Source organism: Watersipora subatra, chromosome 9 (genome assembly GCF_963576615.1).
Source record: "Watersipora subatra chromosome 9, tzWatSuba1.1, whole genome shotgun sequence".
NCBI lineage: Eukaryota > Metazoa > Bryozoa > Gymnolaemata > Cheilostomatida > Watersiporidae > Watersipora > Watersipora subatra.
Window position 1 is genome coordinate 36,198,857 of NC_088716.1, and position 19,902 is coordinate 36,218,758.

General features: G+C 35.7%; 1 protein-coding gene across 2 annotated transcripts; it reads left to right on the forward strand.

The window, feature by feature from the left end:
• Nucleotides 1–267: 267 nt before the first annotated feature.
• LOC137403672 (uncharacterized) lies at nt 268–19,863 on the forward strand. 2 transcript variants are annotated; one of them, XM_068089670.1, is made up of 5 exons: nt 268–396; nt 5,120–5,196; nt 10,666–10,767; nt 18,755–18,895; nt 19,508–19,863. In XM_068089670.1, the coding sequence occupies exons 2-5, from the start codon at nt 5,175–5,177 to the stop codon at nt 19,612–19,614; spliced, it is 372 nt and encodes a 123-aa protein (XP_067945771.1). In that variant the 5' UTR covers nt 268–396; nt 5,120–5,174; the 3' UTR covers nt 19,615–19,863. The 2 variants fall into 2 exon arrangements, with proteins under 2 accessions (XP_067945771.1, XP_067945772.1); XM_068089671.1 differs by having other exon boundaries at nt 288–374.
• The last annotated feature ends 39 nt before the right edge of the window (nt 19,864–19,902 follow it).

Here is a 19,902-nt window from a genome sequence, read left to right on the forward strand (position 1 = left end):
TAGGTATTATAATCCATCCATCAACTTTAAAGCTATTCCAAATGGGAAATTTTTGTTTGTTAATATCGGAGCCTCCCACTTATGTAAAATAGTGGGGGGTTTTTTCTCTTGTTTGAAAACTAGCATTATTATTGTCGATATGCGACTCTTATACACAAACCCGGACTGACGATATTATACATTCTGGGCGCAGAATCTCTACTACATTCATGCGAGTAAGACAGAGTGTTGGTCCCCGAGCTAGCAATTAATATCCGCTCTTTTTGGCCGAAAGTAAATATTTAAATGTTATTTATCTTCTATGGCAATAACTAGCGAACTCTGACGTCTTATCGAACTACGTTATAAGCTTAATGCTCTGCGAATTACGTTTGGTGAGCAGAAATACGGCAACAGGTACATTAGACTCTTATGCAATAGTATCTCACGCTGGAAGGAAAAGGGTTTGCACAATTTTAATAGCCATTCTAAATTCAGGTTTTTTCAATAAATAAGTATAATTTGGTTATATACAAAATCTCAAACGATAATAGATTTCTACTGCAGATCTTGGGCCAATCGTTTTTTGTTTATTTTATTTGGTGAAGGAGGTAACCAACACCTCCTTCATTAAATGAAGGAGGTGTTGGTTATTTTACGAATACCTCCTTCATTGAATGAAGTTCCTGAGATATTCGTCAAATACTATTTATCTGCTTTCAGTTTATAGCTTTGAGACTGAAGTCACTGAACCCTTTAAATCTTGGATTGTCTAGCTTTGATCAAGTAGTTTTATGCACGACTTTTGTTATTTGTACAGTTGACTTCGAAAGTTAGCACATATAATTTTCGCGCTTAGGCCGAACGATTAGGCCTAAAGCTGCATAAACAATCAGATACTGCATATCCAATTTTTCTCGTTGGGCTATTTTTGGGTAAGTTCTAAATGCGACAAAAAGTGAAAGTTTTGGTTGTCGAAATACAATAAAAATCGTTTATCTCTGGCTAGGATTATGAGTTGATTTGAGAGAACCAGAAAATTATTGTGAACTAGTATAGCAAATGCTATGAATGTGTAAATGTTGCAAATCACGGATGTTACGTGCGTTGCGAAAGGCGGTAGGGGGGAAACTTCTTCATTGCTGCCTTTTTAGATGCACGTTGTGCCTGTGTTGCAAAAAGTTCTTAATACAGTGCATCCCTCCCCTCCCCATACGGCATTTATTCGTTCTGATGTTGGCATCATAGGGCGAAAATGTTGGATAGAGGGGTACAGAAAACCATAGTAATTATTTAATACAAATGTCCCGAGTAAAAAGCATTAAAATTTTATACACGTAGGCTACTGTAGGCTACATATTAAAATTTAGTATCAACATAGTATGTTAACTTTAGTAACAAGTTACCCACAGTAACCTTAGTGTATTTAGTGATTATGATTTGCAATAAAATGTAACATTATCTTGTACTATGTGCAGTATATACCGTGAGGAGTTCTTACTTTCAAGACAGTAGCATATAACATAGACTTTGAATTTAACTTGAATGAATTTAGCTTACTAAACACATATTTGAAGCTAAGTTTTAGTGTGTATTTAGCTAAATTAACTTTAATTTTGTTATCATCTAAAATTTTATCACCTATTTGTTTCCGGTTTTGTTTTCATTATAACTTACAACGAATAACGCTGAACTGAGAGAGTGAGCATTGTCTCTGGTTCAAGCGTTGTGGGAGGAATTTCGGCAGATATATCAGTATCTTTGTTATTCTGAAGTCTTCTGCACACCGACTGTCAAATTTGAAATTCGAGAGAAACTTTTGTTCATGTCATATGGCAAGAAAAATGTCGTATGGCTGAAGCGAAAAACTGTCAAACATTGACACTGTGACTCGGGAGGTGCTTTGCAGTGACCTTAGTGGCCAAACACGGTTATGTTATGGTTGCGAGCCTAACAATTTGAAGTGTTCATATACCTGCTTCAACTTCGCTATTAACAATACAGACTACGTGTGATATACCATAAATCGATTTACACAATAAGATAAAGCTTCAGCAGCTCTGTATGACCGATTTTTATCACCATGATTATTGAATGTATTATTTATATTAAAGGTTTACTTGCAACAAAATTCACATTTCAGTTATTTGGTATCAAAAGATTCACAATGTCTTACTGTGTTGTAGGTGCAAAATATGTGGAAATGTGATTACAAGCGCTTAAAGCTAAAAAACGAACAGTTTTTCGCAGCCATCACGAAAATGCTGTAGATTGATAACCCTTTCCAAAACGGCTCAAATGGATGTAGGTGAACACCATGACTTCTGTTTACACGTTCATGCAACCTCATTCGTCAAAATATTTTCACAAATATACTTCATACATTCAATAAAACCATGTCTATTGTCATTAGGCGTCTATTTTATCATCGTTGTAATGCTGTCACTTTGTGCACCAATATCTCAAAACCTACCATAAAAAATTGTTTAATTTTTCAACCTTAGCTCAAAGGAGTGCATATCATCTTCTGATAAACACAAGGAGCCTGTTGGTCAACTGTGATAGTTGAGAAATGCTGCAGAAATTGTCTGCGCCATTTGTCAGGAAGTATGGGTCACACGACCATATTACTACTAGACGATTAGACCAAGCTGAAACGAAACTGTAAAGTAGCGAACATCTATATTTGATACAGGCTTTCCGGTAAAACCCGAAGTGTTGGTCATAAACTAGTGCTATTAGGCGTTTTATCTTGAGCCTTTTATTGGTCTTTAATTTTAAGTGAGAACATCACGTGTCAAACAATTATCAAAATGTTTGAGAACTTCATCAAAATAGATTCCAAAGTATGGCGTTTTTGTGATGGCTGCGGTTAACTGTTCGTTTTTGAGCTTTTAAGAGCTTGTAATCACATTTCCAAATATTTTGCACCTACAACATGGCAGAGTATGACATTGTGAACCTTTTGATACCAAATAACTGTAATGTAAATTTTGTTGCAAGTAAACCTTTATATTATAAATGTAGTTTTACAATTCTTTAATATCCTAATGTGGATTTTGGCAGAGACTGCATATACTGGCACTAAAATGCACTTTATGGGATGCTGTGAGTTTGTTACTGTTACATGTGTACTACTTTTACATGTGTACTACTGTTACATGTGTACTACTGTTACATGTGTACTACTGTTACATGTGTACTACTGTTACATGTGTACTACTGTTACATGTGTACTACTGTTACATGTGTACTACTGTTACATGTGTATTTGTAAAGCATTTTAAAACTGCAGATGACTGATTAAAGAACAGGAAAGTATCGAAGTCCATCATTGGATTTATGTACGATTTTTCTGTTAGGTTTGCCTTTCATTACGAGAATAATTTATAGTATAAGAACATCAGTTTGTAAACTATTGTGATCTGTTAGTATTCCATGTACTGCATGCTATTGTGGATAGACAACTTTTAGACCAGTGGTTTTTAATCTTGTTGGACATACTGAAGTCCACCAGTTTCATATGCGCTTTCACTAAACCCTTTTTTATTGAAAAAATAAAATACGACTTTTCTTGGCATTCAAGGCATGTACCGGTATATGTTTTACTGGTGCACAAAATGAATTGTGTATTAACATGACTGTGTTCAAAGAACGAAACCAATATAATGTATGAATTCACAACAAATTACATATCTTTTCATAAAGACATGACCTCGTAAATCTGTGTAATTTCTGCTGTTACCTTTAAGAGATCTCCACCGAATCCCTGAGACTGTCTGAACACCTAAGGCTTGATCGAGCCCAGGTTAACAACCATTATTCTAGAGGTTTTAACAATATTAAAGCTCGTCCATATAGATTTTTTTTGTAAAATACCTCTTGCGAGCTGTGGTCATATTTTAGCTAGTGTTACCATTGCACATGTGTAAATTGGAGAGTTTATGTTGACAGTCTTGCACTAAAGACTGCCCAAATTAGAATTGGTCTTCAACTTACGTACTTACATAGACTTACTTTTATGTTCCAGCAAAATAAGTAGCTTTCATGTTTCAAATTTTTTGTATAGCTCCCTAAAAATTTGTGTTCATAAAAATACAATGTAGGTTTTAGTGTGTTTTCGCTGGCTAGTGCTGTAAATTTGTTGTAATTTTTCTTATAAATGTAAGGGACTTGTGTGTACATCAAGGCAGCACCGCTTGCTGCCCGTGCAGTTAAACCATAACTGTCACGAACAACGTTTATCGTATTTACTAGGTAAATCAGACACGCTGATTCCGATTTTGTACTCAAAATAAAGATTAGTCCACTAACCTTCAAAGTCATTTAGGCTTTTTTAAAGCGTTTCAATATCCGTTTCAAAAACAACACAATCGGCATTACAAGCTCCGCCCCTAAATATGTGACGAAACCTAGCTTTTTCAGAAACGGAAGTTGGGAATGTTTAGTCCGATTGAGAATAATAGAGATGGGTGTCTTAAAACCCATTATTTTCTAAATCCAGCCTGTAAAATAGTTTCAGTTTTTTATGAAAGGGGTATAAACTATTTAAAATTGCTCGCAGCTTGTTACATGACGTTTAAATGGGCTGGACGCCGAGAAAAATGAGCTCAAAAAGCGCGGTTTTATCACAAGCTAGCGTTGTTATTGCGCTTTTTAAATATGCAATGCTAAATAGCTTATCTACCTTTCAGAAAAGACTGATATTATTTTTAAGGCTGAATTTAGATATTAATGGATTTTAAAACACCCATCTCTATTATTCTAAATCGGTCTAAACATCCCTACGTAACTTCTGTTCCTAAAAAGCTAGGTTACGTCAAGTATTTATGGGCGGAGCTTGTTATGCCGATCGTGTTGTTTTCGAGACCGATATTAAAACGCTATAAAAAGTTCTTCATTACTCTGAAAGTTAGTGGCCTAATCTTTATTTTGATTACAAAATCGGAATCAGCATGTCTGATTTACCTAGTAAATATGATAAAAGTTGTTCGTGGCAGTTATGGTTTAAGATCTAATATGACACTCTATTATGCAAGATTGGCGACCTCTTATCACCTGTCTTTAGCTCTGTCATATAGTAAATTGCAAGGCGTGCACGCAAGTGTATAACAACTGAGTGAATTGATTATATATACAGGTTGTTAAGGTTGAGCTATCAGTCAGGGAAGCATAAGTGGTCATAGAAGGCACGGATGATGACAAACCAGCACAACAGTAAGTCATATGATAGGAGCTCTAGCTGTAGTTCTTGTTTGGTGCGTCGGTGCTTGTTCAGGGTAGCCTGCGAATCAATGTAACTTTCAGGACTAATTTTTTCTGTGTCAAGTGTGCCATTCACTAAATGCCAGGAGCAGTAGTTTCTATGTAGTTTGAAAATGTCGATAGCAAGTCTCATGACAACAGCTTTTGCCATTTTGGTATAAATCTTTGACAAAAGCAGTAACAAGCTTGGTTTAATGGATAACAAGGGAACATGCATTGAACTCAAATTTTCTTTTCATTTTGTAAGTTCTGTGGCAGCCATTTGAATACCAAAGATTAGGTGCCAGATGAATTATCTATGTATTTGGGAAATGAAATACGAGTGAAGATTTATAGATAAATTGGATAGGCCTCCAGAATCCAGATACTGCTAATGTATTTCTGTTGTGTGGGCTGCTTGATATGAGAATCAATTCAAGGTATTATTCTCTAATGGTTCAATTTTCTTACGGCTCATATTCCCCTTGTCTAGTGTGAACACAACTAGATATAATTCACAGCTTCCATATTCTCAATATATCATGTTTTGTCTAACACCGAGCTGTTTTTCTGTTACACGCTATATTTTCCAAGTGTTTTCTCATCACAGTAGTCATAACTCATGTATGATCCTGTAGTTTGGTGTTCATAGCTGTTCATAACTTATGTATGATCCTGTAGTTTGGTGTTCATAGCTGTTCATAACTTATGTATAATCCTCTAGTTTGGTGTTCATAGCTGTTCATAACTTATGTATAATCCTCTAGTTTGGTGTCCATAGCTGTTCATAACTTATGTATAATCCTCTAGTTTGGTGTTCATAGCTGTTCATAACTTATGTATAATCCTCTAGTTTGGTGTTCATAGCTGTTCATAACTTATGTATAATCCTCTAGTTTGGTGTTCATAGCTGTTCATAACTTATGTATAATCCTCTAGTTTGGTGTTCATAGCTGTTCATAACTTATGTATAATCCTCTAGTTTGGTGTTCATAGCTGTTCATAACTTATGTATAATCCTCTAGTTTGGTGTTCATAGCTGTTCATAACTTATGTATAATCCTCTAGTTTGGTGTTCATAGCTGTTCATAACTTATGTATAATCCTCTAGTTTGGTGTTCATAGCTGTTCATAACTTATGTATAATCCTCTAGTTTGGTGTTCATAGCTGTTCATAACTTATGTATAATCCTCTAGTTTGGTGTCCATAGCTGTTCATAACTTATGTATAATCCTCTAGTTTGGTGTTCATAGCTGTTCATAACTTATGTATAATCCTCTAGTTTGGTGTTCATAGGTGTTCATAGATGTTCATAGCTTATGTATAATCCTCTAGTTTGGTGTCCATAGCTGTTCATAACTTATGTGTAATGCTTTAGTTTGGTGTTCTTAGCTGTTCATAACTTATGTATGATCCTGTAGTTTGGTGGTCTTAGCTGTTCATAACTTATGTATGATCCTGTAATTTTGCTGTTCATGTCTGTTTTCCTCTACTAGTCATAGGTATTCTATTTAAAAGCTTGACTGATGAGACCAGAGCTTACTGAAAGTGAAAATTCATGCAAAATTTTTCCTTAACATTTTTGCATACCAAAATGTGTTGTAAATGGACTAAAATATAATAAAATATGTTTTTTATTTGTTTTCAAGTATTATATTTTTCCTGTAGTTTTGGCTTTTGATTTATCAATTTTTTGAGTATTCAGTTTTACTTGAAAATAAATTGTTTTTCTCTGATGTGTTACAAATCAATTGTAAAATATAACAATGACAATCAATGAGCCAATCACGCAAATGTAGCCGACCTGCATAAATATAACACACTGCTAAATAACTAGCATTCATTTCCACAGCATCAATTATACACGTGTACAGTTCTCTGTATTTTCCCAGAGCATCAATCCACATGTACAGTACTCTGTACTTTCCCACAGCATCAATACACGTGCACAGTACTCTGTACTCTCCCACAGCATCAATACACATGTACAGTTCTCTGTATTCTCCCACAGCATCAATACACATGTACCGTTCTCTGTATTCTCCCACAGCATCAATACACGTGTACATTTCTCTGTATTCTCTCACAGCATCAATACACATGTACAGTACTCTGTACTCTCCCACAGCATCAATACACGTGTACAGTACTCTGTACTCTCCCACAGCATCAATACACGTGTACAGTACTTTGTACTCTCCCACAGCATCAAAGTATTCATGTTGCTGGTCATTTGGTGTTAGATTAGACATAAAACATTCATCTGAGTTATTGTTACCTGCACTCTGCCTTACAGTAATCTAAAGCTATTTGCGTCAAAGTCTTTCTGTTTAATAAATACACCGCCCAACAACCGGTATCTGATAAGCTTTATTGCTAATATTTGAGAGGTGATGAAGAAAAATTGTATCCCTAGCCTCTATATTGATATTCTATTCATGGGCAATTGTTAAGCTATTGAGGTAAAGCAGGGATACGGTGTCACAACACACGGCCGCGTGTTTACCTTGTACACATTAGCTGTGTGTGCTTTCCACAACAAATAACATTTGCTTTGAACGGATCGATAGACTTAAATAAAAGATGAGGCATTCTTGTAGAGTTCACCAGTAATTGCCTGCTTGTTCTATTCAATTGTGTTTAGTGCAGCAAGGACTCCCAACTCATGTCCATGTAGTTTATGACATATTCAACTAGGATTATGAATGCATTGCGTTGTTTTATGGTAATACAGTAATAATAGTGATGCTCGTCTGTAATAAGGGCGTATTTTCATTAGTAAAGGCTGGTTTACACTATATCGGTGTTGACCTCTCGCCGATTATTCGTCAACTATACGCAGCCTAAACTGAAGGCATCGTTGAGGCAACACGGATACATCAGGACTGCTAGCAGGAGTCAAACTTTTCCGATAGACTGCCGAGCATTTACTACAGCCTACGCTATGTGTACCACTTCGGTGATTGGGATTGGTCGTCACAGATTGCTCAATCCATATTTTCTTTTATAACAGTTACTGCGGGACTAGTGTTTCATTGTTTCCATAACCACATTGTACAATGAGAGAACTATACTGTGGACATTTCGCTGATATAAATGCAGATAGGTTTGTGATAGTGTGAATATTGTTATTACGGAAGATCGTCGAAGTATTGTGTGTTTAACGCTGACACACAGCGATATAGTTTGCACCAGCCCTAAGTCCCCTCAGTCATTCTACTCCCAGTCCCGTCAGTCATTGTACTCCCAGTCCCCTCAGTCATTCTACTCCGTATGACTGAATGAATATGCTGCTAGGTCTAACCTAAAAAGCCCAGTTGTTTCACTCATGGATAAATATCAAGGTTTTCATAAGGCTTAATTATGAGTGTGCAGTATGCGTTGTGAGTGTATGCTGTAAACGTATGATGCACGTGTACGTTGTAACTGTACAGGGTGAATGGGGGCTGTAGTTGTGCACTGCAAGTGTATGCTGTGAGTGTACGCTCTGAGCATACACTTTGAGCGTACGCTATGAATGTACGCTATGAGTGTACGATGTAAGGGCACAGTGAGAGTGTATGCTGTAATTTTACAGTGTGAATGTACCGTTTGAGTGTGCTGTACATGTTTAGTGTGAGTGTACTTTGCGAGTGTACAGTGTGAGTGTACCTTGTGAGTGTACAGTGTGAAAGTGCTGTGAGGGTTTTTTGTAGTGACCTCATCAGACCAGCTGGTAGCAAGAGCTTGAGATTGTAAAAACTGCCAATGGAATCAATAAATAGAGACTTGCGCACACACGCATGTGTCCAAGTTGTACATCACTCCATACGCTGATTATATACAGTTTATTGTCTCCCTTTATCCATGTGATAGTAGCTCTCTGTTCACATAGTGTTGATTCAATTTCATATACAATGAATGAGTAAGTGCCTCATCCTTCATATCTTTAGATATTTTATAATTTGTGAAGCTGTCATTTAGGCAAATCAAAGACTGTTTCACTGCTTATCTTTTCAACAAGTTTACATGTTTTGCCAACAGATCTTTACCAGAATATTCAGTTATATTGTTTTTCTCTTTTCTTGTTTGCTGTTTTTTACTTTTTTTTATTTTATGACCATATATTAATCATAATATTTAGTATGTAATGTCAGGGCTAGTGTACAACATAATGTTTAAATAGCCTGAGAAACCAGCTTTGAAACGTAAAAGCCATTGAAGGGTGGGTGGTGTTGTCTGGGTTATCTCATCTGTAATAGCAGAGTTTTACCTAGTAATTTAGTATGCCTTTCCTGCATCAGCTTGCTGTGTTTAATCTATAGTCATAGAGGTGTGTTCAGTGTTGAAGCATGTGCGATCAGTGTTGGCAGTGTTACTGAGACAGCAAAGAACAAGACTCCTAGGCTGACCACTCTTTCATGGCTGTCTCAGGTATTGTTAATAAATGTGGTTTAAAGTGGAATCTACAACACACCATAAAGTAATTTGATCTGAAAGTCGCAGTAAAATAATATAAAGCAGATAAAAATAAAAACTGTTGAAGAGTACACACAATGAGCCTTGTACTAAATGTTGGCGTGTAAAACTGAAAAAGACAAGAGATTTCACAAACTGTCCACCTCTCGTTTCCTTTGCAGAACGGCTGCTGTAAAACTCCTAGCATCTCACATCTCCTTTTGTTGTTTTTTCCATTCTTCAGGACCAACAATTATTCCTGCTAAATAACGTCTCTAGTTATGGAGTGATTCTGTAATCCTAGCATAGAGTTATTATCAATCATCTTCATACTCGTGCAATGTACGCTGTATGTATAACTTGTATCTGTTGTGCTATGGAGTATAAAATGTTGTAGGAATATTGTTTTTCCGCTTGAGACATTGGTCATGGTCATCAACGTTCATTCGTAGAGAAATCATTCTATTTCTTATGACTGGTGTGCTACAAACATATCGAGAGATCAATTAAGTTGTTCTAGCTCTGATGGTGTTATTGTAGTCTTATATTGATGTATCTGTGTAACCAGCCATCGCAGACTTACATGTCAGGCCACGATGCTGTTGATATAGTAAATTATATTGTTGCTACAGGTGCTTGTCCTTTTCAATTAGTGGTAGAGTTCACTGGAGACCATGACCTTGTCGTGATCTTGTCAGCCCTTCTTTCCTTCTCATGATTTGTTCATTCTGAATGCTCTAGTCGGGTCAACTGATGGTATCTATAAATGGCATAATGGGGTCCTTTGATCGCTGGTTTGTGCATGTATTTGTATTTCACTATATAAATCAAGATGTCTATTTGAAACAGGTGTCGCAGCAAAGTCCATCAGCTACTAAAAGCTTTACTCTTCAGATTTACAACCAGTGTTGATCGATACGAAGATTAAAATCTACCTATAATCTATACCTATAATCTATATGCATTGAAAGTCAAAATACAGGACTTTCAATATTTTTGTGCAGGTACAAGCAAGAAGTTTCTGTATTCTGATGGCAAGAAAACGCAAGAAGAGGAAATAACATTTCACTCAAAGGGTTATCACCCACTCGGAGAGTCCCAGAAATGTTAGTACCCAAATGTTACTATGAATATCGCTTATGATCGTAGAGTTCTGTTCTCTATCATTAGTAGTCAAGAGGAAGAAGTAGGATGCAGATATACTGTATCGTATATGACTTATTTCATGGAGTATAATTATTGTATTATCCACAACGTAACATTATAGCACTGGAAAGACAACTTCTGTCTTCAAGGCTCATTTATGTTGCGTTGTTTTAGCATAAATAGTTTTGATATTTGAGGTTTGAGTCTCATCAAGGAATCGGATTAAATGAACAGTCGCAAGGAAATCATTAGAGTTTGCACGGGTTTTTGACCAGACAGTGACTAAAAATATTGTAATTGGAGTCATCTCTCTTGTTCAGTTGAATAATATTATTAATCACTTGACATTGGGAGGGAAGATAACTCCAGGTGTGAAGGTACTGGATGATTGCCCTTGGTGTCATCCTGTCAACGCCATGTCGCAGTTTTTTACTGGTGGACAGATATCAGGAGGGAACCTGAAAGTACTCAGGGATTATGTTCAAACTTTTAAGTGTTCCAACAGTACAAGAGCAAATAATCTGTAATATTATTTAAACTGGATATTTATCAACAAGGATTATTATACAATGGAACCTCTACATATAAAATACTATATACAAAATATTCAGTTTCGAAAAGTTTATCGGTAGAAATTTTGCGTCGACTTATGAAAGATGTTTCTAGGTCTGAAAAACTTTTCATACAATGGCTCAATTGTTAGCTGTGTGCATTTGGCGCACTTGCTTCCCATGGGTACCACTTGTAATCTGTCTCACTCAGTTTCTTTTACTAGCAAATGTCAATAAATGATAAATGCTTTGTTTTTAATCATTGTATCATTTGGAGGTATCATATCACATACTGAGTAGGACAAATTTTGTTTCTAGCTATTCAAGTTTTGTATGTTGCCAGTTTTTCAGTTCATGCCAATGTAAATTAATCTTTTTACTTTGATTCTTAAAACCATTTATTTTGACCAAAACTATGCCAAAACAACAATACAACACCCACCTGTTCTGCCTGCCCTCTTTTCTGGCCTTTTCTTAGCCTTGTGTAGACGGCCAAAGGTAAACAAACAAACTGAGTTCTGCAGAGACTTGAAATGGATTAGGTTGTTAACCCTTTCACTGCCATCCATGAACATATTTAGCTTTTAGTCTAGTGCCAGCCATTTTACTGAAAATTGCTGATATCGCTGCATGATATGTATACATTTTTTCTCAATTTTGAAGACTATCTAGAGCATTTTTGTTACATGTTTTATGTTGCCAACATGTTAATGACCAGAGTTATGCAAAAGATTTCATGTACTGTATCTATATTTTGTGCATTGCTAAAGCTATGTGAAGCTACGATTGCTACAAAGCTATAATGATCCTCTACAACAGGGGTGTCAAACCCATTTTCACCGAGGGCCACATCAGCGTAATGGCTGTCCTCAAAGGGCCAGATGTAACTTATAATTGTAACGAAATGTAATTGAATAATGTAAAATAAATTCAACTAGTTTTTGATATTAAATACCTCTGACTTTATTACTTAAGGTTGCAAACAGAACAGTTGCACAGCAAAAAATGCAGAACACTTGTTTTCGAAAAAAAAAATCAGAAAAATTACACAATACCCATTAACATGGGCATACTTCCAGTAAAATCAAAAATTACGAGCTTCTAAGAACATGAATTTGTTTGCATACACACATTAAACCTGCAAACACTAAATAGTTGCAACAGCAGCAACACAAAATCAATATGTAAGCAGCAAAAACCAAAAATTATTTGTTATTTGCTGAAACAAAGTTAGACTTGCACCAAAAAAAATTGCAAAATATACAGTGTTTGACTAAAATTACTTATTTATTACTTACAATACAAAGTTGTGAATATTATTTATACATATACAGTTAGTCATGAACATGAAAATCACGAAACTCTAATTTCTCCCACGAATTTTTCATCGCGAGTATTATCCTTCAAAGCATAGCAAATCTACATTCCAATATAACTCAAATAAACTGTCATAAGCATGTTTAAAATAACAAAAATATGTTCAGTAACTCTGTTCTTGACTTTTCAGACTTCAGGGGCAGCTCTAAGAATCAATATGATCCTATCGAGATTGAATGATAACTTTAGTCTGACTACGGCTGACAGCCTAAAAAGGGCATTTTTATTCGAGCATAACGATTCAAATTGATAAAATTAAAAGTTAGTAAACACTTTGAAGCATTAAAAATAATGTTTTGATTTGATTTATGCAGTCTTTCACTGTCTTACCCCTTCTGAATCTGCATATTTACTTCTGGAGTTAAAAAAAAAATTGATCGCGAACAGTAAATTTTAAAGTGACTGCGATGATTTTTGGTTTAGCTAGATGTCGAAATGGGTGTAATATTTTAGTTATAACTTTTGCCACAGAAATCATTGAGGCATACTTGTACGTTTGTTTGATTAGCCAGAAAATTTTATTTTTGACTAATCAAAATTATTCTTATGTAATTTAAAAATAACGATACAAGGAATAAATAAATTTCAGAGGCAAGATAACTCACGTTGGGTGCCTAGCAATGTTATAAATATGGCAGTTATCTCTGTCGCGTGCGAATGAGTAATTAAGCTCTCGCGCGCCACATAAAATGACATGACGGGCCACATAAAATGACATGACGGGCCACATAAGGCCCGCGGGCCATGTGTTTGACACCTGTGCTCTACGATATTCCTTACACTTACAAAATTATGCTTTTCACCATTATCAAAGTCATTGCTGTCACTTTCACTATCTGAGTATTTAATTAATTCTGAATCTGAATTGACTATAATGTCATCCACGCAATCTATTTTGATTCTAACATGAGATGTGCTTGCGGAAATCATATGACAACTAAAAAGTTTGATCACCAAAATAAAGTTCATTTTTGACTTGGAATTTCCAGATCAAAGCTTATAACTTGCTTCGTGAATATAGGCTAATTTTTCAGAGAATTATTCTCAGCCCCTTAGAAATACTAATGATAGTTGGTTACGTTATTATGAATCATTAATATTCAGTTTCTACGCAATCACAGTAAATTTTGCAAAATGCGTCTACCGCAGTCTATCAAAAAATTTGCTTAAAGAATAGAGAAAGCATAATATTATTATGCTTTATTAATTATCTTGAGGTGTTGACTGATGTTCTAAAAAAAGAACCAAGGAGATTGACCCACTAGAAGCTGAGATATAGCCAGCCAAACACTGGTCTACCTAATAACGAATCAGAGGAAAACCCTTCAAAAATCCTGAGAATTGTGACGTATGAAATCGACATATTGGTCATGTGCCGGAGTTGCGCACCCTTACCGCCGTTACGTATAATGATTGTTTTAGGCTACGAGATGCAAAACGCTTCTCGCGATAGTAAAGAATTTACAGACTAGCTCTGGTTTCTCAGGAAAATCAAGCAAACATTGTGTGGTAAAGGCATTTGCCCACAACCCCTCGCCATGATTTTTCAAAACAGAAGAGCAGATTTTTACTATTGTGCTTCAAATTTTAACGCGATCTCCACGGATATGCTCCGAAGATCCTCTGTTCAACGAACGGCGCGCATATAGTCTATATGCGACATCCGCGATTTGCAGTTTGTTTAGAATAAGAAATGGGAATGTGAATTTTTGTTCATTCATCATTTTTCTACTGTGTACCTACTGCAGCATTCAGTTGATTTTCATGATTATCATCACTATTAACAGACTGTAAGTTCACTACAGCCATAATTTTAAAAAGAATAACTTGACCGTGCTGCTCTTGCTGTAAGAAAAGAAAACGATAACTTTTGATTTGATTTTTCTATATATCTATTATCTTATCTATGATTATTTTTATGATTAATATAATAATCATAATGCATATTATACAAAATAATAATATAACTGCGTATAGAATAAATGACGTAACTAATATAATTTGTAGAAAATTCCAAATGATAACCGAGATTGATGATTGATTTAATTGATTCCATTTATTAGCTATAGTTAAAAAATCTGAACAGCGCTAAAGATGAGTCTGAATAGGGAAGCTAAGTAGGAGAACAACAAAACTGAGCTGAACTAGCAAGATAGCGAAATGTTGCGAAATAATAGATGCGTGTAATTATTTTATGCTAAAACTTATCTACACGTCAGAGGGACTGGTTCAGAATTCTCAGAGCAATGATTGCTAGGCCCAATTTGATTGTTCTATGCTTCCAAGGATTAAACCAATTAAAACGCCGTGATTGTTATAGGAGAGCGCATTAGTTGGCTTAATTGACCAATGGCACACAAGTTGATTTCATACGTCATATATTGATGATTACCAAAACACTTATGTTTTTTGGTAGACCTGTGTTTGGCTGGCTATATCTCAGCTTCTGGTTGGTCAATCTCCTTGATTCTTTTTTTAGAACATCAGTCAACACCTCAAGATAAATAATAAAGCATAATAATATTATGCTTTCTCTATTCTTTAAATATTTTTCTACTTAAAAAATTTTTTCATTACAAAATGGCTTCTGAAATGAATGAACCCAAGAGGAGGATCCACTGTACAGTAATCCCACACAAGTAGAGGGTCCACTGTACAGTAATCCCACACAAGTAGAGGGTCCACTGTATAGTAATATCTCACAAGTGTAGGGTCTACTGTATGTAGTAATCTCACACAAGTAGAGGGTCCACTGTACAGTAATCCCACACAAGTGAAGGGCCCACTGTACAGTAATCCCACACAAGTAGAGGGTCCAATGTACAGTAATCCCCACACAAGTGGAGAGTCCACTGTAGAGTAATCCCTCCCTACTTAGTGTTTCCGCTTTTGTTGCTTTAGCAGTTTGCGGTATAAAAAATAAAAAATTTAAAAAATAAAAAACTAAACTAAGTTACGTAAAATGCATAAATCTCTCTCATTCTCTGACCATTGAGATCCCCCTGTGAGCATCATTGTGATAGCAGTCTTGGTGGTTCGCTGTCTTTTTTCGTTCATTTTGTGAAACATGAAAGTACAAAGTGCTTGTGACATCCTGCATCTTAAATACCCTCAATTCTCAAAATCCTGGGATTTGTTTGTTTTTGTTGTTCCACCACCCTAAAAACTTAAGACGAATCCTTTATAGACGTTGCAGATAGTTTCACATCAATATTTTAAATGAATTATATGACAGAGAGAGAGTGCCAAATAGATTACTAAGCAATCGATAAAATGAAGTTTTTGTTAGTAGTTTACCTTGAAGACATGCAAATGAAACTATAGGGTGTCTAGGCAAGGGTCTAGGTAACAGTCAAACTGTAGTAGCATATTTATTTGTTAATATTGTTGGCGTTATATTATTTTCACTTTCACTGCTCTTCTGCTTGAGAAAGTGTTAAGTTTCAATAAAGGGTAAACTTCGCGCGTTAGAGTTTAAATCGAGTGATGAATTTAATACTGCTGACATTTTACGTTACATAGTAAAACTACAGTCAATGTACGAAGTTGTTGCCTTCTGATAATTCCTTCATATGTCAAAACTGTCGTATGCTGGAGCAAATATTTATATAAGAAAACATAGGATTTCGTTTGATTCGCTCTCAAGCCAAATAAATAATGATAAATACTTAACGTAGTTAAACATAGCACTCGAACAAATGCATAATATAAAACTATGTAAAAATGTAATGTATTGATAATATATAATAATATGACAATGTAAAAACCTAAATTATAAGGAATAAACTAATTGATGAATGAATAATCAGTAAAAAAGGTATTGCTAAACTAGTAGAATGTCCGGCGTTGCACGAGTATTGAAAATCAGCTTATAAACAATGAGAGGTAATGTTGTCGCCTGTCATTTGCTATTAGCCTGACACATTGCCTATGGATAATTTAAGCTTACTAATAAGAGCTAACTACTTGCATGCATAACATTACGGTGCAACGGAGAGGGGTAGCATATTTTCATTGACATAGCGACATATATCACCCAATAAATTCAACAATCTCGCGTAGCTAAATTGATAAGGCATTTGCCTGGCGATCTCGGGAGGTTCCGAAATCAAACCTGCTGCGATACAGATTCTTCATTCCAATATTTCAATAGCTATAGCTGGACAAACTACACTACATAAACACAGACTGAGATTTATAGATATAAATAGAGACATGTGAACAGAAATATGGTCTCAGCAGTAGGAAAGAGGTTTGGTAGGAAAGGGGGGTTAGAATTGTATGCTATTTGTTACCATGGAGTCCCATGAATGGAAGTGTAAGCTTGGCTATGCATAAGTTCAGTTATGGGAATATATGGCGTTACTTTATCTACCTTATGCTAAATATAGTATTTAAGTTAGGTATTGTTTTTTATTTTTATAGTTGATATGTAACAGCTACGCTTTCTCTATTTTCATTTGAAAATGCAATATTTTAAGAAACTTTCGGCTGTTCATGTTGGACATTACTTCGTACATGTTTGTTAATACAAATTTTTTCTCGAATTTTTTCATCATGTGACTAAAAATTCGTCTAGATAAGGGATCACATCTCACTGTTTGACTGTAGGCTAGAATATGTGGAAATTTTACTGTATAGACCTTGACTTCAGGTTAGCAAGAGGAGACAATTGTGAATGACAGAAATAACTCTGTTTAGAATGAACCATAGACATATTCGCTTGAATTGCAGCATCCATTGCTTTATAGCATCTGTTTCATTTGATAAACTGCAATTTTTAGGAATATATAGTAAAATAAATAACACTTGCAAGCTTTAAGTCATTAGCACCTAATAGCATTTCCCGAGCACGTATTATCTTACTTTCATACCAGGTGGGGTTCATGATACATCAATATAACTCACTTCAGGCTGTTATTGGGGAATTAGTTATCCAATGGTGGTCAAAGTAGATATTATTGTATTGAAATATTTGAAATGGATCAAGACTTCTGAATTAATTGGTTTTTGTTTGTCGTTATACTTGCGAGTTCAACATTTTACCAGCTATTGAGTTACCAGAGGGTTAGCGCTAAGGGATAATAATCTCCGTGGTCACATATCTTAGTTCCAGGGGAGGGGGATAATCTGAATATTCATATATCTCAGTCTCGGGGGAGGGGGATAATCTCAATATTCACATACCTCAGTCCCAATCTTCTCATCGGTGATGACAAGGCAAATACATAGCACTTACAGAGCGCATGTACACCACATACCTCAGTCCCAATCTTCTCATCGGTGATGACAAGGCAAATACATAGCACTTACAGAGCACATGTACACCACATACCTCAGTCCCAATCTTCTCATCGGTGATGACAAGGCAAATACATAGCACTTACAGAGCACATGTACACCACATACCTCAGTCCCAATCTTCTCATCGGTGATGACAAGGCAAATACATAGCACTTACAGAGCGCATGTACACCACATACCTCAGTCCCAATCTTCTCATCGGTGATGACAAGGCAAATACATAGCACTTACAGAGCACATGTACACCACATACCTCAGTCCCAATCTTCTCATCGGTGATGACAAGGCAAATACATAGCACTTACAGAGCACATGTACACCTGAGATGGTTTTGAATGTTTTTGTCTGCCTTTGAATAACTTATGGAATAAATTTGTGATTTGTTCACTAAATGCTTTGTAAATGTTCTTTTAGCAAGTTTGTTAGGCCGAGTTTCTATGAGCAGGTTGGGTATAGATGACAAGTAGCTGTAGTAGTTGAAATATGTCAAAACTTCTGTAGCTCGTGCAATATTAGAAATAGAGCAGATAACTCCTATTGTAGAGTTGTATTTTATTATTGTGCATCAAACTCAAGGAACATTTGTTTTGACCAATGGTATTAAAGTGTTTCAGCTTGATCATTCAGTCAATAGACCCATAAATATTGTAACATTGTGCAGTTGTGTATATATGTGAAATTCATTCTCTCATGCTGTCCTTTGCCCTGCTGACAGTAATAGACTTGGAGAAGGTTTGGAGTGTCAAGGATCTGATACTTGACAGCGGACTCAAGCCTGTGTCAGCAGAACTTAGAGCTAACGCCAGCACCAGCTACTACTCCCGACATGGCCAATACAAGAGCACAAAAGAGACAGGTGAGTAATACTTTATACTGTGAGTCGTGTGCATCATCGTTTTCTGAGTGGACAACTCCTGATTTGTACAAGTGTAAAGAAAATGTTGCTTTTAAGTGGAGGAATCGTTTTCCGTGACTAACTTGAGTATTAAAACTGATTACGAAATAAAGCTAACAGTTTTATTGCCCTGAATACTAAAACACCTTTATTTGTATTTCTCATCTAGCTGCGGTTTTCATTTTGCTGAGCCGTTTCCTTTGATTTCCAGAATCTCTTGCATTGTCTTACGGCTTCTTTGTTTTAGATTGAGATTCAGCAATACATTGCCTGTTGTTTATACATATTTGGGATCATAATTATTCGCAATGTGGTTTTTGTTGTTTCTATTAAGGAAAGAAGGTCTCCTCGAGTGCAACTTTGACACATTTTTTGCTGTACTTGGAATATGAATACTGTGGTTAACTTTAGCTGCAGACAAAAAAGAATCAGAAACCTGTTCTTGAACATGCGTACCATTTGAGTTTATCATTACGTAGGTGTCATCTGAAGATTTACTCTGCCGTTAAATTTTATAGGGTTTAAACGATTATTTCATTAGGTTTAATTCATTGAAAATTTGTTTATTTTTAGAAAAGTCAGCCCCATCTGGATCTTCGCCAGCCACGTGGAACAGCAAGAATGAGTTGAACAATAGAAAGACCGACAATAGTAATTCTAGCAACCCTTTTGATTTCTAGATCAGTCAAGCAAAACTAATCATTGGAGTTGTCCTTCTTTTGCTTGCAATTGCAATAGGAGTTAATTACCACAGCTACCTTCTTCTGGTAGCGGTTTTCTACGCTTACAAATATTTTAACAGGCAGTTGTTATACACACTTTGCTATCCGTCCATGTATTAGACTTGACTCGGCAAGTATTGAAACTTTCTAGATTTACGAATACATTTATTATAGCACAAAGGTACAAGTTGTCCTGCATTGTTTAATGTCTGCCATTTATTATAGCACAAGAGTACAAGTTGTCCT